We start from the raw sequence: 10,394 nt of genomic DNA on the forward strand, positions 1-10,394 counted from the left end.
AACTTTGCAGTATTTTTTTTTCTTCCCTTTTCAAAGTGATTAATCTTGTGACTTCGTAATCCAAACGACACTCTACCTTATATTTTGTTTTCAAAACACACATTCCCACGATAATTCAAATGTCGAAGGTACTTCCGAGTTGCCCAAAAAATACTTTCTTCGGATTCCGAGGAAAGTGCGATTCAACCGCAACAACAAAACCCCAATTTGTCCAACAGCACCATAAAAGAAGAAAAAAAGCTTGCGCGAAGAGTGTGAAGTATGTCGCGGAGCGTAGACAATTACTGCCGACACAGAGGAGAGAGAAGAGAATAAGAGAGTCTCGTTTTCCTACTCCACTTAGCCGTGTTACTTGTTCGCAGAAAACTTTGCCGCTGCATAACCGAGACGTGTATGTGTATGTATATAGACAACATGGTGAATTAGACTTATACGTTATGTATTATACCAGGAGAGCGTTACATATACTCCGAAATTGTGCAGTCGTGAGCGGCAGAAGTTTCATAAACGGAAGGTGCAATTGTTGGAGTTTTAGACGGCTCTTGGGGAGCACCGGCCAATCTTTGTGTTCCACTGATTTTCAAGCTGCTCTTTCGCGCTAGAATTTTTCAAATGACGTACAACTAAGGGTGAACTTTAACGAAGTCGTTGGTTTTTTTATGAGAGCTTGGTTCGAGCGCCCGGTAATAGTTTTCTACATTCTGTGCACGATTCAGGTGTAATTTTCAAGATTTTTATTAGAAATTACTGTAGATCGATGTTTACTACTGTTATAATTAATATATACAATATTTTTTTCATTAAAATCGAATGATAAAGCTAAAGAAATCTATCTCTCATCAGATCGATTTCATACACTCTGAAATGCACCAAAATCATTGACGAATATTTTCAAGCTTTCAAAGTGCGTTTTTTGAAAATATTTAAAGATAGAGAAAAAACACACGACAGACGTAAAAGCACAATTTTAATCTTCTTTCATGATTTTCAATCAAACTCCTCCTTTGGGCACAGGCAGGTCCTTGCGCAAGGCTCCAAAGTACATTCAACCAACAAATGCACGAGCAAAGTCTTAACCTCCAGAATAGCAAATCTATTGTCAATGCACATACTCGGTTCCAAACTAAAGCCCAAATTCATCAGATCGGCGGTCATAATTTTCTTACCGATAAATCTATCCAGATTCTCGTAGACATCAGGATCCACATGGATTCCGCAAACAGACACTTTGACATCGGGCAACGAAGGCGGCAATTCGAATTCCTTGCCGCAAAATCGATTAACGTGTGCAACGGTGTGGACCCTCAAAGTTTTACTTAACACAGCATCGACGTAAGATATGTTACTGTTGACATCCTCGTACGACGCTTCACCGTTTTTCACGACAGAACTCACTTCGGCCTGAACTTTAGCTTGGACATCGGGATGCGCGGCGATTTCTTGAAGCATCAGACAAGTTCGCATTGTGGTGGCTTCGAAGCCCGCGAGGAAGAAGATAAATGCTTGTGCTGTCATCTCGAGTATGTCGAACTTGCTGCTACTGGTTTTTCTCGCTTCCATCATCAGTTGTAACATGTCTGGGTGCTCGATACCACAAGCTTCGTGGGTTTTTGTCTCGTCGATTATACGCACGAAGAAGTTGTCTCTTTGCAAATAATGCGTAGGCCGAGTTTACGGCTGAGTTTTGGGAAGAGCATTTCGAAGATCAGCTTCAGCATCGTTGTTCCCTAAAAATTATTATTCTAGTTACCGATCATTTTATTCAATACATGATACTTTCAAGGTTTAAAAGGATGCTGAAAAAAATTCTTAACTTTTTTGAAACAAAATTTAATTTTTCTTATCGTAACTTTGAAATAGTCGACTTTTTGTAGTAAATAATTGTCTTTCTTTTGTTTTTTGATTTAATAATCGAATATTAGAGTATTTAATGTTCCAAACTTAATTTGTCCTAATTGGTAAAGCATTATGATAGAAATTGAAAAATCAGGGTCAGTATTTTGGATCGCATTCTTCTTACTTTGAAAAGCCCACTAAGAAATCTCTCTTCTTAAAATTATAAAATAAGTCCTTGATTCACCAAGTACGTGGTTAAATTAAGGCTTAATTTTTCCAAATTTATTGCATTATTATTTAAAAAAATATTTGTTTGTCATTTAAGAATTTTTTATGTAAATATTCGTGTTTATCAACGCGTGAAAAAATAATATTTCACATAGAACGTGTACTCTCAATGAACGAACGTCTAAAAATCAAGTATCCATTCAAAGCTATACATTCATAAAGACATAGATATAATAAGACTTTATTTTCCTCTAAACAAAGCAGTAACTCATCATCATATCACCTTGAAACTGGTACTTTTTTGTCCATGTTTGTAAAACTGATTATTCGGACTGTTAATTTCAATCCCAAATGCGCAAGTAGCGATGACGTCACAAGTGTACTTGCTAACCGTGTCTTTCATGTCAATTTTAGCAGCAGCATCGAATCTCTGAACAAACTCGTTGGCGAAATTGTCAGCACACTTACTCATCAGTACAAACATTTGCCTCATCTTACTCGACGTGAACGCCGGACTAAGTGTCTTTCTAACCAATCTCCGCTTAAAAAATTCAAATTCTCTCGAAAAAATGGATTGGCTTTTTTATCGCCGAGCGTCTTGCGATCGGCAAAGTGATCGAAATTCTTCACCAAATCACATATCTAGATGAAGGGTTGACCAAACATAAAAGTATCCAAACACTTAGCTTGTTGATAGGTGTTATTATAAATGTCGATGAGAGCATAATTGATATGACAACATAGGCAAGGGTTGAAAGTCAACAGTGCCGAGCCAGCATACGGCAGTTCGTGTACCTGTGGTATACCCCATTCCGCAAAGTAATGGGTTGTTAGGTAACACTTGTACAGGAAATAAACGAGGCGAATTGATGCTGCGACGAATATTATGATGTACATCGTGTTGGACGGTCGAGCGTGCGACGCAGACTGAAAATATAATGCAAGCAAGAGATGCTCTGCGTCGACCTTGAGTTCAATTTTATTAATGCGGCGCAGCGAGTATGACGATATCGCTTACAGCGCCTGCTTTATTAACTGTACGCGCGAGGAATTCAAATATGAGATAAAAGTGTGGACAGATTGTTGATTGGATTGTTGGTGTTGTGTGTACTGAAGGTGGTACGTCGTATGATAATAATTTGCTGAATGTATTACAAATTTTGCTCACTAGAAAAGGAACTCTTGAATTTGCTGCATACACTTGAATAATTTGTTCTAATAAAATCTGTATTATTCTTAATTTAAGCAATTTTTCAAAGAATGTAGCAAACTTAACAACTTGTTTCATGTAGTGTTAATAAAATAAAAAGTGAGAATTACATTCGAAATAGAATTTATTAAAATTTTAGTTTAAATTTCACATAACGTATCTGCAAGCGAGATGACAAGGCGTTCCTTTTAATCCAAATCTGGTATCTGTATTATCACCTGCATACGCATGAAAGAAATATATTCTTCCGATATCGATTTGAACTGTCTCGTAGAAAAGTTAACACTTACACCAACATCTCCTCAGGCACTTTTCTTTTTCCGTATTGAATTTAGGATTCGATGGCAAATCGGTTTCTTGCTCGAACGCTTCGGCTAATTCTTTTGTACACTTAGAGCTGCAGCTAATCTCTGCCCATGGGGCGCGACCCGATCGATATATATCGTGGTCTGAGAAAAAACGTTGTTACTTTTAGAAGTGAACTTTAAGATTATTGACTTACCTTCACAGTGATCAAGACATGTCAACCACTTGGATGTAACTCCACAGTCTTCATGAACGTCTAACAATATTTATTATGGATTTATTAACAGATAATTATTTTTTTCGTTATTGCAACTTACTTATACTGACAGAAGCAAACGACGAAGAAAGTGCTGCGAAAAATATCCACAACAAGAACATTGTTACATATCTTTTAATTCACGTATACGTGCAACGCAAATCGCTTCGACTATTCGGTTGACAATGTTTTGTCTTTAGTTGTTCGAGAAGCAAAGTTACTTGACGTCAATTTTCATGACGTACAATAGGATGAATGAACAGGCGCCAACTGCGTTGCGACGTCTCGCGTTTCTCATCAAAACCATTATGCGAACAGCGTTGAACGCATTTTAAGACTCCTTAGTGACGTGAAAATTGTTTCACGTATTTGAGAAACTGTAGCTTCGTCTATCTTTGAAATTTAAGTTAAATTACGAAATGGAAAGAATTCGGTAAAGAGATACGTTTTTAATATTTTCTTTTTCTTTGCCCTTCCATAGATTTTATGTTTCTAACTCAAATTAAAAATTAATAATAGACGAGTAAACAAAACTAGCTGGTACGTACTAGAACTAAGCGACACTTGCAGCAAAAGTAGGTTGTTCAAATAACAAATTACGAGTTGGAAAATAATCTCTTAAAAATAATCGTTCATTGCGTAAGTTATCACCAATGGCTCATCACTTTCACAAGAGTTTTCAGAGCTAAAATCATTATTTCTTCAATTGAATTTTCAACCGAAAACCGCCGTTTCAAAAATTCAAATTCTTTTCAAAAAGTGGATCGATTATTTCATCAACGAATGTCTTGCGATCGGCAAAGTAGTTGAAATTCATCGCCAACTTTAAATCACATATCCACTGAGAGTGTTTTGCCAAAGCTTATAGAGCCGCAATATACTTGGCTTTTTTATCGGTGTTGTACATGGTGATGATCGTGTAATTGATATATCGCGAGTACATCGTCAAGAACAGTGCAGGAATACAGGATATAACGTAGATAAGAAGTGTTAGTAAGAAATAGACTAGGTAATCAGTCATGTCGACGAACGTGTGAGAGATACAGACTGCCAAGACGATGATTACGACCTTAAAGCGTACTTTGATTGAACGCAGTTTCATCGTTATATTTTATAAATTTACCTTAGTCACGATGCAAAGTGTTATGATTAATATTTAATAATTCATACGATTGAATATTATTTCGTCAGCGTACTTAATATATGATATATTCATTAAGTGAAGCTTTTGTAACAAATGATATTTTTTCGTATCACGTCGTATTTCATTTCATTATAATATTTCCAGCGAAAGTTTTCAATCGACGCGTTAGTTTCTACAACATTTTTGGATGTAGGCCAATAGCAGTGCGAAATACGAGTAGTAATCAATACGAATGTCACTCGCAGTCGTCTCTCTTTTCACTTTACTGCAGACTGCAGTCGACATTCTCAACCAAGTCTATTTTCATTTGTAAATGACAGTTGAAGAGATTGAAAATGTACTTGTTAGATGTATGGTTGGAGTGAAGTCCTTTAAAATAAAGATGAAGTTTGACAAATGAACTTTCATTACTTAGAAAATTTAATCAATCTAAAGTTCGCAACGTTGATAAGTAATAAAAATATTTAACAAAAATTAATTCAATTTAATAACTATATTGATTGCTTCATACGGACACTACATTGATATACATATATGTCAAAACTAAGTCGTACTTATTTAACCTCTTAAAACCACCCTTATGTGTGTACCATGGTATGTACACATTAAAATTTTTTATTTTTAGCATGTTATTAGCCAAAAATTATTCACCTCGAGGTATTTTTTGTCGACGATATTGAGAGGGTTTAAAGGTATTTTTTAGGGGATGCCTCAAGTGAAAATTTTTTTGCGTATTTCTGAGAAGCATATCTCCCGTAAATATTTTCCACTTCCTCGTCGCCGAATTAAGTTAGATTACAAATATATCTGTATTTTTATCGCGATTTTTCTATTGATATCGTAATATCGTGATAGATAATTTTTCACGCTGTTTATTGTTGAAGTTGGAGTGCATTCATTTATGATTAGCTGGAACTTGTTTTTGACATTTGCAACTCAAATCGATGAAATCACTACAAAGTGCATTTATTCTCGGGATTCATTGGACTGTTAACCGGGCAACTGAAAGCCTTGGCAAAATCTTTCGAATTCGACAACGGCCCAATAACTCGATAATCATTCGGTGTGAAATACGTAGGCTCGTGCTCGGCCTGATATTTCGGTGACGCCAGTTGGCAATATTTCTGCGAAATTAAAAATAAACAATGTCAGAATTATATCGAATTTTTTAAAAAATTCGACGACTTACGAGAGTATAAGCAACGAAAAACAGCTGTTCGTCGCTCAATTCTTCCAAGTCCGGTAGCTTCTCGATGTTTTCGTTCTCGAAGCTATTTTGAAATGCCTGGTAGGCTACTTTCAGGCCGATCGCATCATACATATTCTCATCGATGGTCGACGAACCTACCTACAATGCGCTCAATGTGTGCTTTGCAATTCACTTTTTGCTGTACGCCGTTTTACACTTACCGAGTAATTGTTGTACTGTCGTAGCAAACAGTTGGTTTTAGTTTCGTAGGTTTTGTACGTGCCACCGAAATCGTTCGACCACGGTGTGAAGTATACGTCCGTGTTCACTGAAAATTATACCTTGATTAATATTCTTAGGCGTTGGACGTAGTAAAAAACTCTGCTGGAATTGAGGAATGGACAATGTTAAAAAAAAAAGCCATCACAAAAAACTAGCCATTTAAATTCGTACTCAGAAAATTCCTTTAATTCAAACATAAATATTGATCAAAATTAACAATTCTTTATTTAACATTTATTAATTTGAATGGGTTTGGAGAAAAATCATTAATAGTTTGAAAAAGAAACAGAGAGCAATATTACTAATCTTGAGTACAAAAACACTATCACAAAAATATAAAACTTTATATTGTACACGAACAATGTTATTGAATTTTACCTTCTTTTTCTAAAGTCCTTGCTATTAGTTGACCCATTGTTGGTGCAAGGTAGCCGTAATTCACAGACCTGATACAGTAATCATGTTTAAATTATGTATATATACATTCTAGCATATACTTACAATGGTACGGAAGCATGTAGCAATGGTACAGACAGTTGAGCAGCAGTTAAGACTGGAAAAGAAATTATGAAATCAACTGACTAAAATAATTTGATTTTATAATAAAACATACTTAATACATTCCTGGATGGATGGTACACGGATTTAGCAAGTAATGGATCCACTTTCACGCTGAAAAAAGCAACCAGCGAGTGATCGGTGCAAAAGAAATTATATTTTCCAATGACTTACTATTTCTTCAAGTTACGCCCATGTCTCAGCCGCTTCAAATTGCGGCTCATAAAGAATTCCCGCGCGTTTTGCACGTTCTCGAAGTAACTCGTCGTTATTGTCAGCTAAAAGTATAAAAAAAAAAAATAGAAAATATCAAGTGTCGACAGTTCTGATTGTCAAGCATTTCTCGACTTACGCCATCGTACAAATGCTCGAGAAAGTCCTTTTTCGAGAAGTAATTGGGATTGCCGATGTACCACTTGAGAGCGTGCAACTTCACCATTGCTGACTCGCGAGTCTCGTCGTCCAACCACGTGGAATGTTCCATTTCGTCGAGCATTTGGCCTCGCATCTCGCTTGCTATATCGTATACCTATACGATTCGATATTTTTTTTATTTGTTCGAGACTATTGATTTTACCGAATGAGACGTTGTTTACCATTTTGCGCGTTTCTTCAGAAAAGTGTCGCTTCACGTACTCGTACCTATATCCAATACCGAGTTTCATGTCGTTGATGCACTCTTGCCATCTGCAATTTATATATGCGATTTTTAATACAGAAACTTAACGCAATTAAAGTACGAACCTTTCCTGCACTTTGACGGTTTCGTCTGGCTTAGCTATAGATCGAAGGAACATCGCAAATACGTTATGCATTTCTTTGTTCGCGTAGTTTAATGACGACCCAATGAATTTCCAGTGAATGTAGTTGACTGATTAATAAAATAGATAATTGAATTATTTTCATACAATTTCATAACTTTTAACGTCTTTGCGTTTACCTATGACGCGGTTGGGCGTCTCACTGAGCAAATGCGACAATTTGCGTAGATAATATTTGTCTTCGACTCCAATTTCCTCGGACGAATCGATCGTCACGTTTTCAATGGATTTGAAAAGGTAAGTGATTGCGCGGTACCAACTTATCTAATCGAATGATATAACATATGAATGTTCATTATATTAAAGATTCTTTTGTAATTTAGTACCTGTGAAGTAAATTTCATATCGCCTATTTTGTCGTAGTACTTTTGCAACTCGTCGATGGTAATGTAGACACGCGATGGTTCCATGTCATCACTTTCAGTGCTGAATTGTTTGAGCTACGAAATCGAAATTCATTATCGCGACAAAAATACCAAAGTGTCGCATGTAAACACTTACGAGTATTAAATGCTTTTCGAAAACGATCATGTTTTCGATATCATTAGTGAGTTGCTCTTCGACGAGTGTTACATTTCTTTCTTGCATGAATATCAGAGCAACGTTTCTAATGAGTTCAAAGTAACTATCTGTCACAACTTTTTCATTGCCATCACTCATCGCATTTTCGTATAACGTTTCACCTGGTTTGTTCAACTATAAAAAAAATAGTTTGCGTTCTTCGTTCCGCCCAAATTGATAACAATAGTCAACGAAAAAAAAAATTACTTCAATGACGTATCTACTGGAGTTCCTGTTGTCCGACGCGACGCGGATATCGAACAGAGAGGAAAGATCTTTGAGCGTTGTGTAAAACTCGTGAACGCTCTGCCAATCGTGATTGTCGTCATTCCAATCGCTCATGCTCATGGCAATTGGCCAACCGCCAAAGTAATCAAGTACTTCCTCTAACGATCTGATTCCATTTTCCTCGATTTTTTCTGTGTGCATATGCATTTCAAAGACAAAGTTTCCGCAAAGGTAATCGATAGATTGCTAAACAGAATCGTTATTGACAAATCGCTCTTACCTGAATCCATGCACGATCTATACCACCATTTCTCGTATTTTAAGGGGGAAAAATCGTCGTCGTTTTCGTCTTCCTCTAACACTTCTGTTTGAGGGACATAAATGTTATTTATTTCGTGTGTGAGTTATCAGCGATTTTTTATATTAACCTCGGCTTTCTAAGATAGCTATATTTTCGGTCATTTTGTCGAGATTCCACACTGCCTTATCCTCCGGCCGAGGAAAGTTTGTCTCCCAGTTGCCGCATACGTAGCCGTAGAAATCATCGCAAGGATCGACGGTTTTTTTCATCGAGTTGTTGATGATTGTGGCTAAAACAAATTTTACAATTTGCTTTTTATTTCTATGAATAAATTTACCAACGCATGACAGATTTATTTAATCATAAATAAATAATTACATATATTTTTATGATTTCATAATTTAGCAAAGGTATGTATTTCAATAATGAGTATCTCGCTAAAAATGTAAAAAAACATATTGATTCGAGGACATCTAATGAGTCGAAATTAAAAAAAAAAAACAAAGTACAAACATTTACAACAAAATACAACGATTCTACAGTTTCCTTTTGCAACTACTAAATACTAAATTTTTAATCTCCATTTCTATAAGTATACATACCTGCTACTTTGCACTCTTCTGTTTCGCAAACTTTTGCGTTTGGTTCATTTAGTATCGGATTTGTCAATGTTACACTGACGAGTACACCAATTCTAAAAATTAATAAGATTATTTGCGGTATCCGTTTTAAAAAAATATATTTATTTTTTCATTCTTACATAAAAATTACGAGCCACATCGCAACTGTCATAGAGATCACTCGATCGAGTAATAAAATTCTGTAAAACTGACTAGATTTTCAAAATGCATTATTCTTTTATACGTACTCGTAACGCGGAAATTGTTTACCGGAATACGAACAAAAAAGAAGAAAACAAATTGGCTTATGATTGGTCGTAATATGCATCGTTACAGATTTCGCTGAAGCAAAAAGTGTCCGTAGAACATTAAAGCTGGTTGGCAGAAATCTATTGAATTATTTAGTCTTTCTTACAATAATCTTGCAAATAATCCAATCATACATAAAAATGTCATTTGTTTTTAAGAGTTTACAGTTCACATTAGGAATAGTGTTTATACTTAAATTTCCTTCACTTTGAAATAGTCGTGCATCTCATTTCATGCAGTTACGCCATCGCAACAGCTTGTTCTGTCGTACGTATTAGAAGTATTTATTTGAAAGAAGAAATCTAGTTTGATCATCGCACAACAAAAATTAGATAGCTTACGATTTTTATAAATTAAATAACTGAATGTTCAAGGTAGATAATACAGCCATTACAGGTTTCTGCGAAAATTACATTGTATCATTTTTAACCTCCAGGCACTTAATATTAATGTTTCTATTGACTAAACTGAGTCCAGATTCTCACAACAACATAAATTTGAGAGGTACAAGATCTTCAAATGTATTGTTGACTTGTCTTTAAATT

The 10,394-nt window shown here is 35.6% G+C and overlaps 2 protein-coding genes and 1 pseudogene across 3 annotated transcripts; all 3 read right to left on the reverse strand.

Annotated features, from left to right (window-relative positions):
- Positions 1-757: 757 nt before the first annotated feature.
- Positions 758-4,653, reverse strand: LOC131666446 (cytochrome P450 9e2-like; annotated as a pseudogene).
- Positions 3,381-4,261, reverse strand: LOC131666328 (uncharacterized). Its single transcript, XM_058938910.1, has 4 exons — positions 3,898-4,261; positions 3,777-3,836; positions 3,565-3,723; positions 3,381-3,492 (listed from the first exon to the last, which is right to left on the reverse strand). Exons 1-4 carry the CDS (start codon positions 3,956-3,958, stop codon positions 3,422-3,424), a joined length of 351 nt encoding a protein of 116 aa, XP_058794893.1. The 5' UTR covers positions 3,959-4,261; the 3' UTR covers positions 3,381-3,421.
- A 767-nt stretch (positions 4,654-5,420) lies between the features above and the next one.
- LOC131666349 (endothelin-converting enzyme 1-like) lies at positions 5,421-9,735 on the reverse strand. Of its 2 annotated transcripts, none has more exons than XM_058938953.1 (18): positions 9,681-9,735; positions 9,523-9,614; positions 9,072-9,209; positions 8,900-9,016; positions 8,599-8,810; positions 8,332-8,526; positions 8,157-8,270; positions 7,950-8,094; positions 7,754-7,880; positions 7,606-7,696; positions 7,362-7,538; positions 7,184-7,287; positions 7,065-7,123; positions 6,953-7,004; positions 6,830-6,897; positions 6,391-6,497; positions 6,170-6,328; positions 5,421-6,104 (listed from the first exon to the last, which is right to left on the reverse strand). In XM_058938953.1, exons 1-18 carry the CDS (start codon positions 9,710-9,712, stop codon positions 5,934-5,936), a joined length of 2,160 nt encoding a protein of 719 aa, XP_058794936.1. In that variant the 5' UTR covers positions 9,713-9,735; the 3' UTR covers positions 5,421-5,933. The 2 variants fall into 2 exon arrangements, with proteins under 2 accessions (XP_058794936.1, XP_058794935.1); XM_058938952.1 differs by having other exon boundaries at positions 8,900-8,983; positions 9,048-9,209.
- Positions 9,736-10,394: the final 659 nt, after the last annotated feature.

Source organism: Phymastichus coffea, unplaced genomic scaffold (assembly GCF_024137745.1).
Source record: "Phymastichus coffea isolate CEN01 unplaced genomic scaffold, Cenicafe_Pcof_1.1 PCOF00058, whole genome shotgun sequence".
Taxonomy (NCBI): Eukaryota; Metazoa; Arthropoda; class Insecta; order Hymenoptera; family Eulophidae; genus Phymastichus; species Phymastichus coffea.

Coding starts and splice junctions, on each gene's coding strand:
- LOC131666328 (XM_058938910.1), bottom strand. CDS start 3,958: ATGTTCTTGTTGTGGATATTTTTCGCAGCACTTTCTTCGTCGTTTGCT. Junction 3,724..3,776: donor ATGTCTTGATCACTGTGAAG/GTAAGTCAATAA, acceptor GTTTTTTCTCAG/ACCACGATATATATCGATCG. Junction 3,493..3,564: donor GTGCCTGAGGAGATGTTGGT/GTAAGTGTTAAC, acceptor ATGCGTATGCAG/GTGATAATACAGATACCAGA.
- LOC131666349 (XM_058938953.1), bottom strand. CDS start 9,712: ATGACAGTTGCGATGTGGCTCGTAATTTTTAT. Junction 8,095..8,156: donor ATATGAAATTTACTTCACAG/GTACTAAATTAC, acceptor TCATTCGATTAG/ATAAGTTGGTACCGCGCAAT. Junction 7,881..7,949: donor GACGCCCAACCGCGTCATAG/GTAAACGCAAAG, acceptor TTTATTAATCAG/TCAACTACATTCACTGGAAA.